Consider the following 21,008-nt stretch of genomic DNA (forward strand, 5'->3'; position numbering starts at 1 on the left):
GCTCCAGTGACAGCTCAGATCCACCTCGGCATCCGTAGACAGGTCTAGACTTCAAAGCAGTTCACCGAAGTAGGAGGGCGTTTAGCTTCCCGTCGGTCTGGGGAAAATCTGTTTAGTGTGTGATTTTTGTGCCTGGATTTCCCCCCACCCCCCCTTTTTTTTTTTGTCGTCACAGTAGTGGTATTGTTTCGCCCAGGGTGATACGTGGACTTGGTGCTGTCTGGACCCTTGGGATTATCTCCAGAGGGCAGAGGCATACGGCAGAAGTGCCGAGGTGGTTATATGTAAGGGGAACCAGGTGGGTACTGGATTTGGGAACCAGACGCGGAGTTTGTCTGTGGTTTGCGTTGGGGGTGTCCTGGGGGTCAGTATGATTAGATTCTGTAGAGATCAGTGCTCTTCTTCCAGTTTTCAAGGCTTGGGGTTCTGTGGATCACTCCGATTGCAGGGTGTACAGGTGGCATTGACGACGATCGCAGTGTCCGATTCAGATTGGGGATTTAATTCGGGGCTCAGTGATGGCGGGGTGTGCCTGGGTCATCTCATAAGGGTGTCAGTACCAGGTTTCGGGTTCATAAAGAAGCGACAGAAGACCGTACATCCCAGGGCAATAGTTCCAAACCATCTATATTTTATCTTTTGTGTACGTGTGTTTTCTTTTTAAATTTATTGAAGTATAATTGGTTTACAACATTGTGAATTTCTACTGTATAGCAAGGTGATTCAGATATATATACACATTCTCTTTAATATTCTTTTTCATTATGATTTATGACAGGACATTGACTATAGCTCCCTGTGATGTACTGTAGGACCTTGGTTAGCCCAGTTGTTTAGCTTTTAATCGAGAAGTTGACTATAGAAGGAGAGACTGAGCCAGCAATGCCAATCTGTCTTATATTGTCTGTGCGGCTTTTGCACTGCAAAGATAGAGTATATCGTGACAGGGACATTTTGGCTTGCAAATTTGAAAATCCGTGTGTACTTTTTGCAGAAAATATTTGTCAACACTTGCACTCACCTCCTAATAACGATATATTGCAACAGCACCATTACTTTGGAGAAGGAAATGGCAACCCGCTCCAGTATTCTTGCCAGGAGAATTCCATGGACAGAGGAGCCTCGCAGGCTACAGTCCCTGGGATGCAAAAAGTAGGACACGACTGAGCAACTAACACACACCGTTACTTACCTCCCTGACATACGTGAAAACTTTGTTCTTTGCTAACAGAATCTTCATTTTGCTTAATTATCTGGAAAGATGCCTTCTGGCAAGGTCATCCATATTCCAATTTATTGGGAAGTCCTGACTGGTCTTAGTCAATCATGTGGTTTGAGTTCCTATTGCTAGTGATTGAGTTAGTACTAAGAAAAGAGCTTATGTATATGGGGCGGTTCTAACCAGCTATGTATGTAGAAATGTGCTTTGGGGTTTCTAGAGAAGCATTTTTTTCTTTTAAAGAAGTAAGGCCTTGGATCTCTTTTCTCATATTGATAATGATATTGTTGAAAAATTTTGGCCCTGTTTTCTAATGTTAACTTATTCTTTCAGGTTTTCTTTATGGTGTTGTAATTATTCATTCCTCATCATTATTATAGTTTTGCCTGTCTTCAACTGTATATATTTTTATACCACATCTTCCTTATCTGTTCATCTATTGATGGACACTTGGGTTGCATCTGTGTTTTGGCTATTGTAAGTAGTTCTGCTATGAACATTGGGATGCCTAAAGCTTTTCAAATTAGAGTTTTCTCCACATCATGCACTTTTTTTTAATGTCAGGCTCAATATTTGTGAGACTCAGTTATGTTCTTGCACATAGATGTACTCCCCCCCCCCGCCCCCACCGTGTAACAGGATTATGCAAATATATAAATATCCACATAGCAAATATTTTGTGGTTTGCATGCCACTGTTCTCTCATGTATAAGTCTTTATTTTTGTTTTATTATCCTTGAAAGATGTAAAAGGTATTCTTAGCATGAAAGTTGAGCAAAGACTGTTGTTTTTCCATAGCATTCTATTGTTTGACTATATGATTTTCCGACTACTTGTGAAATTTGTGTTGCTTGCATTTCGGTTTGTTATGAATAATGTTACTATGGAGATTCATGACAGTGTCCTCCGGTTTAACCCATATTTTTGGAGGGAGGCCCCAGATTTTTGGAGGGATGTATTTCTTAGATGTATTCTTCAGAGCGAAGTTGCTTCTGGCTTGGTGAACACGTGGAGATGCAGGGAGAGTGACCCTCCTGTAGGGGGCACTCCTCACCCTTCCACACTTACCCTGTCCTGGGCAGGCACCTCTTCCATCTGCCTGTTCCTGAGTTACATCTTTTTGTAAGTAAATATAATACCTAAAATGTTTCTCTGAGTTCCGGGAGCCATTCTAGCATATTTTTGTTTGTTTTGTTTTTGGCTGTGCCACACAGCATGTGGGATCTTAGTTTCCTGACCAGGGATGGAACCCACACCCCCTGCAGTAGAAGCACAGAGTCCTAGCCACTGGACCTCCACAAAATTCCCTCCTCTAGCAAATGAATCAACCCAAGGAGGGGGTCATTGGACCCTGCGCTCTGTGGCCAGTTGCTTGGAAGCCCAGGTGACAGACTGGACTTGTGTTTGCACTTGAAGCAGAGGGTAGAGGCCAGTCTCACAGGACGGAGCCTTTAACTCATGAAATATGACGTTATCTCCAGGTACATAGTGGTGGAATTGAGTTGAAGTGTAGGACATCCAGCTGGTGTTGTAGAATTGTTTCCTGATGTGTTAGAAAAAGAACTACGTATCAAATTGGTGTCAGAATCCCACCTTGTTGTGGATGAGTTTCTTGTTATTACACTTCCCTCTTCTGATAGCACCACAAACTGTGTTTTAAGAGAGTTGTTAGTGTTCATTATGACACTGGAGAGTACGTATGACATATAATTTTTGTTTGTTAAATTCTTATGTTAATTAGTACTTTTATACGTTCTTCTGACAACGTAGTCTTAGAGCACTTCAACTTCATTTATATACGATTATTTTGTATTTTAATTTCTTATGTATTTAAAACCTTCTAAGATATTACCAGTATTTTTTTATAACAAAGCATTTCTGCTTTGAGCAGTATGGTAGTTTTCAAAATTAAGTGCATGTAGTCACGGGATGTATACAAATTTTTGAGTAGGTCCCTGACCGCACATGGTTTAGAGGATAAGCAGCGCCTATCCCCCCATGTGGTCCCTTCTGTATAACTGAAGTGCCTGCGATTCTGCTGCTCCCGAGGCCTGCTGCTGGGTGAATCTCTTGTCCCTCATCTCATTTGACAGTCATCCCACTTAAAGTTTGTGGAACAAAGGAACACTACCTCCGTCACAGTCAGAAGCTTAGGCTTTTTTGGCCAGAAGCATAAAATATTCTGGGGCTACCAGTAAAGGGACACTCGGCAATGCTGTGGGCATTGGGTTAAGATGAGCACCCAGGATTAGCAATATCCTCTGGGCCCAGAGGAAATGTACCCTCAGCTTGAATTTTCTCTTCCACCCAAGGTCCTGAGTCCCCAGGAGCAAAAGAATCAGTCAAAAGAGGAAGAAGTTATAGGATTTGGTAGCAGCATTTTCTGGGGATATGCTTGGTTGAAGACAAGTTTCAGAACAGAAATTGAGAGCAGATCCACGTGATACATCGACAGTGTTTTCAGAGAACAGAGGAAAATGATCCAAGCCCAGGTGACTTCTGGTTTGTTTTATTCTTTCCTTTGTTCCCCAGTGGGTTTGTAGAAACCTGTAAAAAATCATTTTCGTTATTCTATAAAGTATAAATTTGTATATCTTTTCCTGTTATATATATACACACATATATATGTGAGAATGTAGTGTTTCTAGTTTAACAAGAAGATTTAGTTCTACATACTATCAGATCAGATCAGTCGCTCAGTCGTGTCCGACTCTTTGTGACCCCATGAATCGCAGCACGCCAGGCCTCCCTGTCTATCACCAACTCCTGGAGTTCACTCAGACTCACGTCCATTCAGTCAGTGATGCCATCCAGCCATCTCATCCTCTGTCGTCCCCTTCTCCTCTTGCCCTCAATCCCTCCCAGCATCAGAGTCTTTTCCAATGAGTCAACTCTTCTCATGAGGTGGCCAAAGTACTGGAGTTCCAAGTTCCAATTGGATAAATGAATGGATGACTAACTACACAATTAGAGAATGTTGTATTAGGCATTTGCTTCTTTAATGATACATTAAAATAAAAGCCCTACTGGATACCTCAGTGCAGCCTGTAAAGTGGAAATGAGCAGAACACCTTTAACATTTCTTCCCTATCATCAAGATGACATCATCATTACACACCTCTCTTATTACAGGAAACCCTCACATTTGACGATGTGGCTGTGGACTTCACGTGGGAGGAGTGGCAGCTCCTGACCCCTGCTCAGAAGGCCCTGTACAGGGATGTGATGCTGGAGAACTGTAGCAACCTGGTGTCTGCCGGTGAGGATGGCTCCCTTGGGTCACTGACCAGGTCCCCAGTCAGTGGCCTTTCCTTTCTCAGCTTCTGAAAGCTCTGGAGCATCTGTGATGCTCAGTGTCCTCTCTGGCCCAAGAGAAGTGGGTGTATTCTCTCTTCTCCTGTGAGAAAAGCCTTGACTCTGTAGGTTGTGAAATTGTTTTGGCCTCACATGTAGCATTCTGCTGTCTTCACAGACCCCAGGGCAACTCACTGGGCCTAAATAGTCTGTCATTTCCCATGAACAGGTTTTCAAGCAAGCACACCAGAGGTACTCTCCAAATTGGATCAAGGAGAACCATGGATGATGGATGATGAAACCCACTGTCAAACCCGTTCAGGTGAGTGAGAGACCAGCAGGGGGACAGGCTGTGGAAATGACCTTGTCAGAGAAGAGCCACAGCTGTGAGGGGATTGGAGGATGGGTGAACAGTGCCTCCCTGCATTTCTCTCCCGGTATCAGAGAACTTTTCTTTGTAGGAGTTTCAGTTCAGTTCAGTCACTCAGTCGTGTCCGACTCTTTGTGACCCCATGGACGGCAGCACGCCAGGCCTCCCTCTCCATCACCAACTCCCGGAGTTCACTCAAACTCATGTCCATTGAGTCGGTGATGCCATCCAACCATCTCATCCTCTGTCATCCCCTTCTCCTCCCACCTTCAATCTTTCCCAGCATCAGGGTCTTTTTAAATGAGTCAGTTCTTTGCATCAGGTGGCCAAAGTATTGTAGGAGTTTAGAGAAGAATGTATCCCTTTTTAAGAAATATTCTGTGTGTTCTGGGATCTGTTTCTTTATTTTACTGCCATCTTGATTTTTGTTTGCCTAGTGTTCTTTTTCCTACCATTTTCATATCTTTTCCGTCTCCATACTCTCCCACCTCATTTTCTGTGAAATTCCCCCTTCCAGGATCTCTCGCCACAGAGAAGACTTTTTCTAAAAATGTTTGTTTTTGGCTGCGCTTTGTCTTCGTTGCTGCATGCTGGCTTTTCTCTACTTGCGGCGAGGGGCGCTACTCCCTAGTTTTGGTGCAGAGGCTTCTCATTGCAGTGGCTTCTCTTGTGGAGCACGGGCTCCAGAGCTCAAGAGCTTCAGTTGTTGCAGTTCCCAGGTGCTAGAGGACAGGCTTGATAGTTGTGGCCCACGGGCTTTGTTGCTCCCCAGCATGTCGGGTTTTCCCGGATCAGGGATCAAACTTGTGTCTCCTGCATTGGCAGGCAGTTTCTTTACCACTGAGCTACCAGTGAAGCCCTCCACAGAGAAAACTTTGAATTCCTCTCTGTCTGCTGCCGTCTACTGCCCCTTCCTGCTCCACTGTTCATATTGATTTCCTTTCTCACAACCATCCCATTGGATGCCGGCCCCAAAGTAGACTGGTCTTCACTAGGCCTTCTCTCCGCCCTGAGGTTTTACTAATGTTTTGCTTTCCCTTTTACTCAGTGATCTCTTGACCTTCCAAGTTTTCTTCTTTCTAATAAGCTAACAAATTCCTTTGGCTCACTGGAGAAAACTCCCAAGTTGATACCTCCCCACTGTGATCCAGCACAGACTTGGTTCTGTACAATTTCCTCATCTCAATGGCAGCTCTCCTTAGTTCCTAGTAACTATCTGGTTGTGGATCATCTTCCTTCCCAGGAAACCCTACAAGTTATCTTCTCCCTTACTCCTGTGCAGCCTCCATCCTGGCTAGTCAGACTTTACCTCCACTGTGGCCCCTTGCAGAGCTCTCCTCTGTAAAGGGCTCAGCTGTTCAGGATGAATTTTTAACTAGAAAATTATTTTAACATCCTGCATTCTTAGTTCCAGCCTCAACTCGATCATAATTCTTGCCTACTTCCAGTTAATTCCTTTGTATATTTACTAGTTTTGAAATTTCTTCTCATTTGTTGTAGACCTTACCATCACATTCACTTCCTGAAAGCTTTAATTTCTTTCCCCTGGTATCCTGATAAAATTAAGTACCAGGTAACCACATTCCCTTTCAGGACAAAAAAATTCTCTTTTCTGTGATCGTTATGACAGATCATCTTATTCACACGGACATTTTCATCTTCCTAAACCGCCCAGTCTGTTCTATACATGGAATAGCTAGCTTTCTTGATTCCTTCCTGTATGAATTTTTTGATAGTGAAGTGTAAACTGGAACATTACAGCAGTCTGAGCCACTCAGACAGGAAAGAATTCACCTGCAAGGTAGTAGACCCAGGTTCAATCCCTGGGTTTGAAAGAGCCCTGGAGAAGGAAATGGCAACCCACTCCAACCCACTGGGAAATTCCATGGACAGAGGAGCTTGCTGGGCTGCAGTCCGTGAGATTGCAAAGAGTTGGATACAACTGAGCAACTAACACATACACAAACACAGCAGTTGAAAAAACAGAACTAGAGCTTTTGTTCTAAGAGGATGAGACATGAATTTAATCAAAATTTATAATAAATAATATGTCTAGGTGGTGAAAAGTGCTGTGATGAAATTAAGTTGCCTAATGGACCAGTGTGAGCCAGGGCTCCTCCTTTAGGAAAGGGAGCAGCTCTCTGAGGTGCAAATTGTAACTTAGATGTGCTTGCAGTTGTCTGCTGTATAATTTTCTTTCTTTTTTCCCCTTCTTTTTAAAAATTTTTTGCCGAAAGACATGTGGAATCTTACTCAGATGCTAAAGAATCTGCCTGCAATGCGGGAGACCTGGGTTTGATCCCTGGGTTGGGAAGATGCCCTGGAGAAGGGAATGGCAACCCATTCCAGAATTCTGGCCTAGAGAATTCTATGGTCAGAGGAACCTGGCAGGCTCCAGTCCATGTGGTCGCAAAAGAGTTGAACACAGCTGAGCAACTAACATACCGGGGATTGAACCTAAGCCTCCTGTACTGGAAGCAAAGAGGCTTAATGGCTAAACTGCTAGGGAAGTCCCTGTGTCATTCTCTTCATTCCCCTCATGCCAACAACAACACTGGATCCATAGGGAGGCCTGTCTTCCTCCAAATTGAGCCAGATTTCCTCCACCTCTCTCCCTCTCCATCACTCCTTCCCACCAGTTTTCACAGCCTGTAGCTGTTTTCCTCATGTTCTGTCTCTGCCCCACGAAGTGGTTTTATCCCGCTACAGCATGGGCTCTGTACACCTGTGAATGTGTTTGTGACTCCCCAACACTAGCACCATTCCTGGTCCACCATGGTCAGCAGTCAGGATCTGTGGACTGGATGAGTCCATATCACAGTGTGGATAAGGTGCCCTGCAACCTCTGGGCTCCTTCTCACAGAACATTCTTGTATTTTACAGTCTCTGTATGTCTGCAAGGCTATTGTTTAGAAGGTATTCAAATCTGTACTTTTTCATTGTGAATTATCCAGCCCTGTGTTTTACACTAACTACTTTTTCCTTTTGACTGGTATGTGGCACTGTTCCAGTGTGCAGGGAACATTAAACATAGAATTTTATTTACACTTATAAAAACATCCCCATAAAGATTCCTCACATCAAGGTATTTTTAGGAAATTCATTTTTCTTCTCTTTCCTAGAAGTCTGGAAATTTGATGACCACCTGCTGGAGTACTTACAAAATGAGAGCATGGAGAAGAGACTAGAACAATGGCATGAACAGAACCCACTAGAAAATGCTGTTCATCAGAGCATAACTCATTTTCTGCTCAGGCAGCATCATGATGTGTTTGACTTACATGATAAATGTATGAAATCAAATTTAACTTTACTTTCTCAAAACCTCAGCTATGAAATAAAGAGCTCCAATGAGCTTATTGGAGATGAGAAATCCTGTCGCCATGCTGACAGTGAACAGTTTCATCCTGAAATTAAATTCCCCCAAAGCCAAAAACTCATCAGCTCCAAATCCCCACTCAATGAGCATCAGAAAACTAAAAAAACAGAGAAGCCTCATGTATGTGGTGAATGTGGGAAAGCTTTCATCAAAAAGTCTTGGCTCACTGATCATCAGATAATTCACACAGGAGAGAAGCCCCATCGATGTAATCTTTGTGACAAAGCATTCTCTAGAAAATTCATGCTCACTGAACATCAGAGAACACACACAGGAGAGAAACCTTACCAGTGCACTGATTGTGGCAAAGCCTTCCTCAAGAAATCACGGCTCAATATACATCAGAAAACCCACACCGGAGAGAAACGGTATATCTGCAGTGACTGTGGAAAGGGCTTCATCCAGAAGGGAAATCTCATTGTCCATCAGCGAATTCACACAGGTGAGAAACCTTACACATGCAATGAATGTGGAAAAGGCTTCATCCAGAAGACCTGCCTCATTGCCCATCAGAGATTTCACACGGGAAAGACTCCTTTTGTGTGTAGTGAGTGTGGAAAATCCTGTTCCCAGAAGTCAGGTCTCATTAAACATCAAAGAATTCACACAGGAGAGAAACCCTTTGAATGCAGTGACTGTGGGAAAGCCTTCACTACAAAGCAAAAGCTCATTGTCCATCAAAGGACTCACACGGGAGAGAGACCTTATACCTGCAATGAGTGTGGGAAAGCTTTTGCCTACATGTCTTGCCTTGGTAAACATAAGAAAATACACACAAGAGAGAAACCTGGAGATGCAATCAAGGGGGAGAATCCTGCCTCACAGACAAGTGATGCCATGCGGGAGAAGAGCCTTGTTAACCTGGTGGCTGTGCAGGTGCCTTCCATGGCCCTTCAGCCGTCAGTCAACATCAGTGGACTCCTAGCAAATAGGAACGTCCTCATAACGGGACCACCCGTGGGCAGGTGTGCACCCGCAGGAGATGACAGAGGGTCTGCAGAAGACAGAACCCTTAAGAACGCAGTGAGCATGGTTGTGCCTTCGGTGGTCAATTATGTTTTATTTTGTGTCACAGAAAACCCCTAGGAAAAAAACTCAAGACATACTATGTGTAAAAGTTAGAAATCATTGAGCAAAAATTTCTAGGTCAAATGGTGGCTGAAAAGTTTATACTGAGAGAAACTGTATAAATGCTGAGACCAGGAACCCATGATATACTCATCCAGTTAAATATATGCATTGATACTGAGGCATAATCTGATGTTAATCCAAACACAAACACATCAATTGTTCTGTTGTGTCAGTTGAATGAAGGAAGGAAGCCTGAGTCCAACTAAGTGGAAGAAATAAGTAGGTGAAGTTTTTAAGCATGCAATTTGTATGTGGAAGGTTCCTGTGAACAAACAGGGCTAATACTGGTTTGGTGGGCTATGGGCTATGTATATGTGTGTGTGTATATATATATCAGTTCTGTTTCTCCAGGGCAAGGTGAAGGATTGACTGAAAACTGGGATGTCTACCTTAAACTCTAAGAAATTTTATATTATGCAGAGGGATTTAGATCGAGCCAGTTTGCTTGAGTCTTAGATTGAGTCATTTTATTCATTTACTGAGTATTTGTTGAGTACTTCCTTTTTTATTGGGTCCCGTCCTAGTAGCTGAGGATACAGTGGTGATTAAGCCCATGAAAAAACCCATGGTCTCCTAGAGAGAGCTTTGAGGTAACTATTATTTTTAAGTAGTACATCAGCTAATCTGTTAATAGTAAGAGGATGTAAATACATACACTAAACGAAATAGATATTTTCATAGTTCCTTCCAGTTAACATAATAGAAGACCATCACTTGCATAGCATATAGAAACAGAAATTCATTTCTCACAGTTCTGGAAGCTACAAAGTCCCAGATTAAGGGGCCTGCAGATTTAGTATCTCCCATCCAAGTACTAAGCAGGCCTGATCCTCTGAGCTTTTCAGCTCAAATGAGATCAGCACATTCAGGGTATTACAGCTATAGACAGACTTGGTATCTAATGAGGGCTCCTGGTTCATAGAAGATGGTCATCCCATTGTATCCTCATGTTGGGGAAAGGGCAAAGCGGGGGTGGGTTCTCTTCTATAAAGGCACTATTCCCAATCATGAGGGCTCCACTCTTTGGACCCAGTTGCCTCTTAAATGCCCACTTCTTAATACCATTCTATTTTGTTTTTAATATTTTAATTTTATTGGAATATGGTTGATTTACAATGCTGTGTTAGTTTCAAGTGTACAGCAAAGGATTCAGTTATACATATACATAATTCCCTGGTGGCTCAGACAGTAAAAAATCTACTGCTATGCAGGAGGCCCAGGTTCAATCCCCGAATCGGGAATTTCCCTTGGAGGAGAGCAGCAACCCACTCTAGTATTCTTGCCTGGAGTATCCCATGGACAGAGGAGCCTGGTGGGCTACAGTACAGTCCACCGGGGTGGCACAGACTCAGACACAACTGAAGCGAGATAGCACACATGCATGGATGCTTTGGTAATAATGAGGGAGGTTCCCCATCCCAAGCTTTTCTGGATATAATTTGAACTAAGACTTAAGTACTAACGGGAGTTAGTACTTAATATAGGTAACTAGAGAATATTCCAGGACTGTTTCTAGTGATTGTATTTGACAGCCTTCCTGCCTCAGATTCTCTGAGAAACTTAATGCAAATATCCTAGCCATGTCCCCCAGCTCTGAAACCAGAACCTTTGGGGCTACAATTGAGGACCCCTCATTTTTAACAGCGGCCTGAGGCATACTTAATTTTGATGTTCTTTGCCCTAAATTTTGGGTTACTGTCCCCATCACCACGCTCACATTATGGTGGGATGGATTCAAGTCGAGCTTTTTCCATCGACTCCACACCATTAATGGCCTCACTTCTGGCGGCCTTTTCCCCACCCCCCACCCCCAGTCACAACTTGGGTAGTCCCTGCTGCTCTTTGCCCTGTTAATGGCCAGCCCCATACTGTACAGCTCCTGGAAATTGTTTTCTGTTCTAAAAAAACAGCTTCCTGCAAACTATTTCCCTCCGTGGTGTCCGTTTACCAGATGTATTGTTTTCCCTTTCTGGGAGTGCATCTCCGCTGCCAATTGGACGATTGAACTCTTACCTTTCTGTTTGGATTTTTTTTTTTTTTTTTTAATACAAAGTGGATAATACACACCGTGGCCTTTTACTTCCCTCCCTAGCAGGCTTGAAAGCACCTTAGTCTGCATCAGTTTTGTCTTGGGAAGCCTGAGACTGAAAATGTACCTATTTTCTGCAAGAATCGAAGTGCCAGGAAATGAGAGAAGTTCAGTGGCTTCTCCCCCTCCAGGCATCCCCAGCTTCTGGGGCACAAACGCGTCCCTGGGTATTCTGTACGTCAGGTGTGCCAACATGGCTGCTCCCAAGGGGCCGCGGTGAGCTGGGCGCAGACATATTGCTGCTCTAGGACGTACCGGAAGTCGGGCCTCAGCTCCTACACGCCCCAGATCCACCTCGGCTTCCGTAGACAGTTCTGGAGGTCAAAGCAGTTCGCGGAAGCACGACGCTGTTTAGGCGGATGGTCAGTCTGAGGAATATCAGGTTAGCATGCAATTTTTGTCACTGGAATTTGTTGTTGTTGTTACAGTGGTGGTATTTTTTCTTCCAGGGTGATAGAGGACTTCGTGCCGTCTGGACCCATGAGATTATTGCCAGAGGGCAGAGGGGGAGGGTAGAAATGCCGAGGTGGTTATATTTAAGGGGAACCAGGTGGGTTCCGGATTTGTGGAGAACCAGAAGTGGAGTGTGTCTGTGGTTTGGATTGGGAGCGTGTCCTGTGAATCAGTGCAATTAGATTGTGTAGAGATCAGTACTCTTCCAGTTGTCAGACCTTGGGGTTTTGTAGGTTACTTGGCTTGCAAGGTGTACATGTGTTGAAGAAACCAGTAATGGAGAAACCAAGCACCGCACTCTGAGTTGGAGAACTCAGGTTTACTAAGCAGGTGGGCCCAGAGGAGTTAACACTTCAAGCTCTGAGCCATAAACAAGGGGTTTATAGAGTTTTTATAGACAGACTATAGTAGGCAACATTAGCTGCTAATGCTAAGCTGCTAAGTCACTTCAGCTGCTAATAGGGTGGTTTAAACTAAGGGGTTTCGCGCGCGCGGGAACAGCGGTCAAGACGGGGAGGGGGATGCCTGACCTTTACAGGGACAGGCATGATTAAGCAGGATTGCAGGGGCCGGGCAATTGCAAAGAGCAGGACAAGGGTAAGTGAGATAAGCTCCAGTTCCTAGTATTGTAAATCCCCACTTCCTGAGACTACGTGACCTGTGATCCAAACTTTGCAAGGAGCAAGCAGAGGCAGAACAAGCAGGAGGTTATGTAAAATTTTAACTTTTCCTCTTCGGTGACAACGATCGCAGTATTGGATTCAGGTTAGGGATTTAATTCGGGGCTCAGTGGTGGGCGGGGACTGGGTCATCACATGAGGGTGTCTGGCCCAGGTTTTGGGTTAATAAGGAAGTGTGTAGTGTAGTCAGTATCCGGTACAGAGAGGTGTGTGATGGTTGAAGAGTTGGACGCCAAGGATGGTTGTGTTGGTAGTTGAGTTGAGGTTCCAGTTTCTGCTGGTGCGACAGAAGACTGTACATCCCAGGGCAGTAGTTCCAAACCATCTGTATTTTAGCTTTTTTTGTGTGTGTTTTTCTTTTTAAATTTGCTGAAGTATAGTTGATTTACAATGATAGGTTAATTTCTACTGTACAGCAAGGTGATTCAGTTACACACATATATATACATTCTCCTTGATATTAATTTCCATTATGATTTATGACAGGACATTGAATATAGTTCCTTGTGCTGTACTGTAGGACCTGGTTTAGCTTTTAATCGAGGAGTTGACTACAGGACGAGAGGCTGAACCAGCAAGGCCAATCTGTTTTTGTACCGCCTGTGCTGCTTTCACATAGCAAAGGCAGAATATAGTCGTGACAGATATTCTGGCCTGCAAATTTGAAAATCTGTCTGTTCTTTTTTGCAGAAAATATTTGTCAACACCTGCACTCACCTCCTAATATCGGTATATTGCAACAGCACCATTACTTACCTCCCTGACATACGTGAACGTTAGCATACATTATTTGGTAACAGAATCTTCTTTTTGTTTAATCATCTGGCAAGGTGACCTTTGGCAAGGCCACCCATATCCCAGTTTACTAGGAAGTCCTGGCTGGTCTTAGTCAATCGTGTATTTCAAGTTCCCATTGCCAGTGATTGAGTTAGTACTAAGAAATGAGCTTGGGCATTTCTAACCAGCTATGTATGTAGATGTCCTTTGGGGTTTCTAGGGGAGCATTTTTTCTTTCAAATAAGTATCATTTCATGTTGATAATGATATTGCTGAAAAATATCGGCCCAATTTTCTAATGTTAACTTATTCTTTCGCATTTTTCTTTATGGTGTTATAATTATTTATTCCTCATTATAGTTTATTTAGTTTTTTCTATTTTCAACTGTGTATATTTATACAGCACATCTTCTTTATCTGTTCATCTCTTGAAGGACACTTGGGTTGCATCTGTGTCTTGGCTATTATATTTTAGTTCTGCTGTGAACATTGGGATGCCTGTATCTTTTCAAATTAGAGTTTTCTCCACATCATGCTTTTTTTCTTTTTTTTTTTTAAATGTCAGGGTCAATATTTGTGAGAATCATTCATGTTTTTGCACATAGGTATACTTTTTTTCCCCCCTGTGTAACAGGGTCAGGCAAATATTAAATATCCACATAGTAAATATTTTGGGGTTTCCATGCCACCATTCTCTCACATATACTTCTTTATTTTTGTTTTATAGCCCTTGAGAAATGTAAAAGGCATTTTTAGCTTGAAGCTGAGCAAAGACTGTACTTTTCCAATATTATTCTGTTGTTTGAATATATGATTTTCCAACTATTTATGAAATGTGTGTTGTTTACATTTTGGTTTATTATGAATAATGTTACTATGGAAATTCATGACAGTGTTCTCTTGTTCAACCCAGATTTTTGGAGGGATGTTATTTCTTAGATGTGTTCCTCAGAGTGAAGTTGCTTCTGGCTTGAACATGTGGAGATGCAGGAAGAGTGACCCTCCTGTAGGGGGCACGCCTCACCCTTCCACACATACCCTGTCTTGGGAACCTCTTCCATCCACCTGTTCCTCAGTTATAAAGTTATTTATGTTTTTTTTTAAATAAATATAGAACCTAAAATATTTATCTGAGTTTTATGAGGTATTCTAGCATCTAGTTTCTGTTATTACATTTCCCTCTTCTGATAGCGCCACAGTCTATGTGCTTTAAGAGAATTGTTAGTGTGCATTATGACACTGAAGAGTATGTACCACATATAATTTTTGTTTGTCAAATTCTTGTTAATTTGTACTTTTGTGCTTTCTTCTGGACAATATAGTAGTTTTAGAGCACTTCAAATTTAATTATGTATGATTATTTTGTATTTTAATTTTTATGTATTTGAAACCTCCTAAGATATTACCATTATCGCTTATAAGAAAGCGTTTCTGGTTTGACCAGTGCATTGGTTTTCAAAATGAGTGCACGTGCTCACGGGGCATATAAGAACATTTGACGAGGTCCCTGAATACACATGGTTTAAAGGAAACAGTGCTCAGGACCTCTCCTGCCATGTGGTCCCTTTTGTATACAGAGCCACTTGTGATTCTCATGCCCCTGAGGCCTGCTGCTGTGATGGATCTCGATTCCCTCATCTCCTTTGACTGTCACACCACTTCAAGTTCACAGAATAAAAGAATATATCACCAGCACAGTGAGAAGCTTAGACTTCTTGGCCAGAGGAATAAACTCTTCTGGGCCAGCAAACGAAGGGACACTCAGCAATGCTGTGGGTCTTGGGCTAAGGTGAGCACCCAGGAGCAGCGATAGCATCCGAGCCCAGAGAAAATGTACCCTCAGCTTGAATTTTCTCCTCCACCCAAGGTCCTGAGTCCCCAGGAGTGAAATAATCAGTTGAAGGAGGAAGAAGTTACAGATTTGGTGGCAGCATTTTCTTGGGATATGCTTGGTTGAAGACAAGTTTCAGAACAGAAATTGAGAGCAGATCCAAGAGACACATCAACGGTACCAGGTGTTTTCAGAGAACAGAAGAAAATGATCCAGGCCCAGGTGACTTTTGATTTGTTTTATTCTTTCCTTTGTTCCCTAATGGATTTTTAGAGGCCTGTAAAAAATCACTTTCATTATTCCATAAAGTATAAATTTGTGTATCTTTTCATGTCATATATATATGTGTGTGTATATACATACACATATATTAGAGAATATTGTATTCAGCATTTGCTTCTTTAATGATACATGAAAATAAAAACCCTACTGGATATTTCAGTGCAGCCTGTAAAGTGGAAATGAGCAGAACACCTTTAACATTTCTTCCATATCATCAAGATGACATCATCATTACACACCTCTCTTCTTACAGGAAACCCTCACATTTGACGATGTGGCCGTGGACTTCACGTGGGAGGAGTGGCAGCTCCTGGCCCCTGCTCAGAAGGCCCTGTACAGGGATGTGATGCTGGAGAACTATAGCAACCTGGTGTCTGCCGGTGAGGATGGCTCCCTTGGGTCACTGACCAGGTCCCCAGTCAGTGGCCTTTCCTTTCCAGCTTCTGAGAACTCTGGAGCATCTGTGATGCTCGGTGTCCTCTCTGGCCCAAGAGAAGTGGGTGTATTCTCTCTTCTGCAAGAAAAGCCTTGACTCTGTAGGTTGTGAAATTGTTTTGGCCTCACATGTAGCATTCTGCCGTGTTCACAGACCCCAAGGCAAACTCACTGGGCCTAAATAGTCTGTCATTTCCCATGAACAGGTTTTCAAGCAAGCACACCAGAGGTACTCTCCAAATTGGATCAAGGAGAACCATGGATGATGGATGATGAAACCCACTGTCAAACCCGTTCAGGTGAGTGAGAGACCAGCAGGGGGACAGGCTGTGGAAATGACCTTGTCAGAGAAGAGCCACAGCTGCGAGGGGATTGGAGGCTCTGTCCATCTGTCTCCTGATGTTATGCTCCCCCAGGCAAGATACTGGATGGAGTTAGCCATTCACTTCTCCAGGGTTCTCCCCAACCCAAGGATTGAACCTGCGTCACTTATATCTTCTGAATTGGCAGGTGGATTCTTTAATGCTAAAGCCACCTGGGAAGCCCTAACTGTTGCCTACTTCCAGTTAATTCCTTTGTGTATGTACTAGTTTTGAACTTTCTTCTCATTTGTTGTAGACCTTAACATTGTATTCCTGAAGGCTTTCATTTCTTTCCCCTCATATCCTGATAACATTAAGTCCCAGGTAACCATGTTCCCTGTTATGACATAAAAATTCTCCTTTCTGTGATCATCATGACATATCATCTTATTCCCAGAGATTTCTGTCTTATTCCTAAACCTCCCAGTCTGTTTCATATGTGGGACTGCTTCCTTGATTCCTTCCTCTATGAATTTTTTTGATAATCTATTGTAAACTGGGATGTTATAGCAGCTGAGAAAACTAATAGCCTGAGAGCTTTCATTCTAAGAGGATGAGACATAAGTTTAATCAAAATCTAAAATAAATAATATGACCAGGGGGTGAAAACAGCTGTGATGGAATTAAATTGTGTCATGGACCACTGTGAGCTGGGGCTCCTCTTTTAGGAAAGGGAGCAGCTTTCTGGGATGTAGGATGTAACTTAGATGTGGTTGCAGTTCTCTGCTGTGTCATTTTCTCTTTTTTCCTTAAAAAATTTTTTTTGGCCATATGACATATGGGATCTTACTCAGATGGTAAGGAATCTGCTTGTGATGCTGGAATGATCCCCTGGAGAAGGAAATGGCTACCTACTCCTGTATTCTTGCCTGGAGAATTCTATGGACAGAGAAACCTGGTGGGCTATAGTCCACGGGGTCGCAAAGAGTCATGGACATGACTGAGCAACTCACACACGGTGGATTGAACCCGAGCCCCCTGTACTGGAGGCGCAGTGTCTTAACTGCTAAACCACCAGGGAAGTCGCTGTATCATTTTCTTCATTCCCCCTCCCAGCAACCCCAGTGCTGGATCCACAGGGAGGCCTATCTTCCTCCAAATTGAGCCTAGATTTCCTCCACCCCTCTCCCTCTTCATTGCTCCTTCCCACCAGTTTTCACAACTTACAGCTGTTTTCTTCGTGTCCTGTCTCTGCCCTGTGAAGTGGTTTGACCCCACTACAGCATAGGCTCTGTGCACCTGAGGAGTACGTTTGTGACTCCCCAACACTAGCACCATTCCTGGTCCACTGTGGACATCAGTCAAGACCTGTGGACTGAATGAGTCCATCCGTCACAATGTAGATGAGGTGGCCCTGCAGCCTGCAGTCTCCTGCTCACAGGAGATTGCTTGTATTTTACAGTATTTAGACAGTTATCAAATCTGTCTTTATTCATTATGACTCTTTTTCCCCCCCAGCATATGAAGAATATTAAACACAGAGCTTTATTTACACTTATACTGTAGGCTCATCACTAAAAAGACATCTCACATCGAAGTATTGTAAAAAATACCTCTATTCTGGGACTCCCCTGGTGGTCCATGGGTTGGGACTGTGCACTTCCGCTGCAGAGGTGCAGGTTTGATCTCTGGTTGGGGAACTAAGATCCCACGTGTGTATTAGTTGCTCAGTCCTGACTGACTCTTGGCGACCCCATGGACTGCAGCCTGCCAGGCCTCTCTGTCCATGGGATTCTCCTGGCAAGAATACTGGAGTTAGCTGCCATTTGCTTTTCCAGATATTCCCAACCCGGGGATCACACTGGCGTCTCCTGCATTGCAGGCAAGTTCTCTACCACTGAGCCATCAGGGAAGCCCCAAGATCTCACATGCCACAAGGAAAAAAAAAAACACCTTTTATTCCAGATCTAAAAGATAGAGGAATTCATTCTTCTTTTCTTTCCTAGAAGTCTGGAAAGTTGATGGCCACCTGCTGGAACACTTACAAAAGAAGAGAGTTGAGAAAAGACTAGAACAATGGCTTGAACAGAACCCACTGGACAATTCTGGTCATCAGAGCAGAGCTCTGTTCAGGCACAATCATGATGTGTTTGACTTACATGGAAGAAGCGTGACATCAAATTCAAGTTTACTCTCCGAGAGTCTGAACTGTGAAATAAAGAGAGCTGCTGAGCCTCCTGCAGATGGGAAATCCTGCCCCTATGCTGACAGGGAACCATTTCATCCTAAACTCCTCAGCACTAAGTCCCAACTCATGGAGCATCAGCACACTAAACAAATGAAGAAGTCTCATGTGTGCAGTGAATGTGGGAAAGCATTCGTCAAGAAGTCTTGGCTCGCTGATCATCAGAATCTTCACACAGGAGAGAAGCCCCATCGATGTAACCTCTGTGGGAAAGCCTTCTTCAGAAAGTTCCAGCTCACTGAGCACCAGAGGATGCACATGGGGGACAAACCTTACGAGTGCACCGACTGTGGCAAAACCTTCCTCAAGAAATCAGGGCTCAATGTGCACCAGAGAACCCACACGGGAGAGAAACCATTTATTTGCAGTGAGTGTGGCAAGGGCTTCATCCAGAAGGGAAACCTCGTGGTCCATCTGCGGATCCACACAGGCGAGAAACCTTACACGTGCACCGAGTGTGGGAAAGGCTTCACCCAGAAGACGTGTCTCATGGCACACCAGCGGATTCACACTGGCACGAGTCCCTTTGTGTGTGGCGAGTGTGGGAAGACGCTTTCCCAGAAAATGGGTCTCATCAAGCACCAGAGGACTCACACGGGAGAGAAGCCCTTTGAATGCAGCCACTGTGGGAAGGGCTTTATCGAGAAGCCACAGCTCGTGATACACCAGAGGATCCACACGGGCGAGAAACCCTACAGATGCAGCAAGTGTGGGAAATCATTCAGAGGGAAGTCGGTCCTCAATAAACACCTGAAAACTCACTCAGTCAAGAAACTCCCTCCCTCAGTGAAGTCCCCCCAGAGCAGTGTCGTTCTCCAGGAGAAAAACCTGAACACAGTGACAATGCACCTGCCTCCTCTGGCCCCTCAGTTGCCAGTCGGCATCAGTGGGCTCCTGGCTAACAGGAGCACGGTCTTAGTGGGACAGCCTGTGACCCGATGGTTACCCACTGGAGACAACAGGGGCCTGGCCCAGGAGAGGACCCTTATGAACTCAGTGAATGTGGTCGTGCCTTCAGTGGTCAATTACATTTTATTTTATGTCACTGGAAACTAGTAGGAAAAAACAAAACACATTGAGGAAAAGGGTTGAGCAAAAATTTCTAGCTCAGACGGTGGCTGAAAGTATACACCGTAAAAAATTGTATGAGTGTGGAGACTGGACGGGCATAATGTTCTCATCCAGTTAAATATATGCATTGGTACAGAGGAATAATCTCATGTTAACCCAACAGATACACTTCAGTTGTTCTACTGTGCTGAATAAATGAAGGAAGGTAAGGTAAGGTGTGCGTTGTTAGCCATGTCTGACTCTTTGTGACCCCATAGACTGTAGCCCCCCAGGTTCCTCTGTCCATGGGATTTCCCAGGCAAGAATACTGGAGTGGGTTGCCATTTCCTTCTCCAGGGGATCTTACTGACCCAGGAATCGAACCCACGTCTCCTGTGTTTTCTACATTGCAGGCGTATTCTTTATCTGCTGAACCATTAGGAAAGCAAATGAAGGAAGCCTGAATTCAACTAAATGGAAGAAATGAGGTGAATTTTTAAGCATATAATGTGTATGTGGAAAAAGCACAAAAGGGCTAATACTGAGTTGGTGGCATATGGGGTGTGTTGGTATCAATTCAGTTACCCCCAGCCAAGGTGAAGTGTGAATTCAAAACCAGGATGTCGTCCTTTAAACCTGGTAAAGTTGATTTTGCCAAGGGAGACTTGGCAAGCAACAGCCTTAGGTTGAGTCAGTCTGTTCATTTACAGAGTATTTGGCAAATACTTCCTTGATACCTGGTTCAATCCTAGAAGCTGAGGAGATTGTGGTGATCAAAACAAAGAAAACCCATGGTCTCCTGGAGATACCATTGAGGTGGTAGGATTATCTTCAAGTGTCTATCTCAGTGTATCTCTACACTCAAGTTAATTTAGCGAGAGGTTGTAAGTGTTTCTAATAAATGTAATAGACATGGAGTAATTGGCTCAAGGGAAAAAGAAAATTTACTGTTGAAGGAGCACCTCATTTGGGAGATTGGGGAAGGACTTAATGGTATTTAAGCACCATAGAACACAAGTAGATTTTTTTTAAATTTATTTTCTTGACATACAATGTTGTGTTCATTTTTGCTGTATGGTAAAGTGATTCAGGTATACAAATATATACATTCTTTTTCATATTCTTACCCATTGTGGTTTAATCCCAGGATAATATAGAGCCCTGTCCTATACAGGAGGACCATTGTTTCAAATAAATTATTTTTGAAATGCTTATTTGTTACCTCTACCAAGGAGATAATAAATTCCTTAATTTTAGTGAATTTCCTTAAATTTCAATGTTTAAAAAAACGGAAAACCAGTAAGATGAAAAAAACCAGTTTCTCAGTTGCAGTGGCAGCATTTCAAGTGCTTAACAGTCATGTGACTCCTGGCACTAGATCAAACTGGACAGCACAGACAGCAAAATGGTCAGAGCGGGGTGGGCTGTTCCATCATCATTTCCTCCTACCGGAGAGTAGAGTGCTGATGTT

General features: G+C 43.5%; 2 protein-coding genes across 17 annotated transcripts in view; both read left to right on the plus strand.

Annotated features, from left to right (window-relative positions):
* Nucleotides 1-46: 46 nt before the first annotated feature.
* LOC147354402 (zinc finger protein 350-like) lies at nt 47-9,511 on the plus strand. Of its 6 annotated transcripts, none has more exons than XM_086353863.1 (5): nt 47-2,341; nt 3,532-3,711; nt 4,352-4,478; nt 4,743-4,835; nt 8,006-9,511. In XM_086353863.1, the coding sequence occupies exons 2-5, from the start codon at nt 3,697-3,699 to the stop codon at nt 9,346-9,348; spliced, it is 1,578 nt and encodes a 525-aa protein (XP_086209989.1). In that variant the 5' UTR covers nt 47-2,341; nt 3,532-3,696; the 3' UTR covers nt 9,349-9,511. The 6 variants fall into 6 exon arrangements, with proteins under 6 accessions (XP_086209989.1, XP_086209991.1, XP_086209988.1 ...); XM_086353865.1 differs by having other exon boundaries at nt 8,009-9,511; XM_086353862.1 differs by having other exon boundaries at nt 47-298.
* Nucleotides 9,512-11,810: 2,299 nt separating this feature from the next.
* LOC147354403 (zinc finger protein 350) overlaps nt 11,811-21,008 on the plus strand; it is a 28,984-nt gene continuing 19,786 nt past the window's right edge. Inside the window, exons 1-6 of one of the 11 annotated variants that reach the window (XR_015146337.1) lie at nt 11,811-11,864; nt 14,970-15,181; nt 15,260-15,445; nt 15,759-15,885; nt 16,147-16,239; nt 18,249-20,025. Coding sequence is in view for 4 of the 11 variants with exons in the window: in XM_086353902.1 (XP_086210028.1) it covers nt 15,431-15,445; nt 15,759-15,885; nt 16,147-16,239; nt 18,249-19,543 (1,530 nt within the window). In the remaining 7 variants the exon portion in view is untranslated. Of the gene's footprint in view, nt 11,865-14,969; nt 15,182-15,259; nt 15,446-15,758; nt 15,886-16,146; nt 16,240-18,248; nt 20,799-21,008 lie in introns of those variants that run through there. The other 10 variants (XR_015146342.1, XR_015146338.1, XR_015146340.1 and 7 more) reach the window with 10 other exon arrangements.

The sequence above is a fragment of the Bos grunniens genome, chromosome 18, assembly GCF_055505025.1.
Source record: "Bos grunniens cultivar Pamir isolate PY7600 chromosome 18, Bosgru_T2T1.0, whole genome shotgun sequence".
NCBI classification, from domain to species: Eukaryota; Metazoa; Chordata; class Mammalia; order Artiodactyla; family Bovidae; genus Bos; species Bos grunniens.

What these genes read in the sequence shown, in the direction of transcription:
- LOC147354402 (XM_086353863.1), top strand. An exon ending in TAGCAACCTGGTGTCTGCCG is followed by an intron (nt 4,479 to 4,742) that starts GTGAGGATGGCT and finishes TCCCATGAACAG; the next exon opens with GTTTTCAAGCAAGCACACCA. An exon ending in CCACTGTCAAACCCGTTCAG is followed by an intron (nt 4,836 to 8,005) that starts GTGAGTGAGAGA and finishes TCTCTTTCCTAG; the next exon opens with AAGTCTGGAAATTTGATGAC.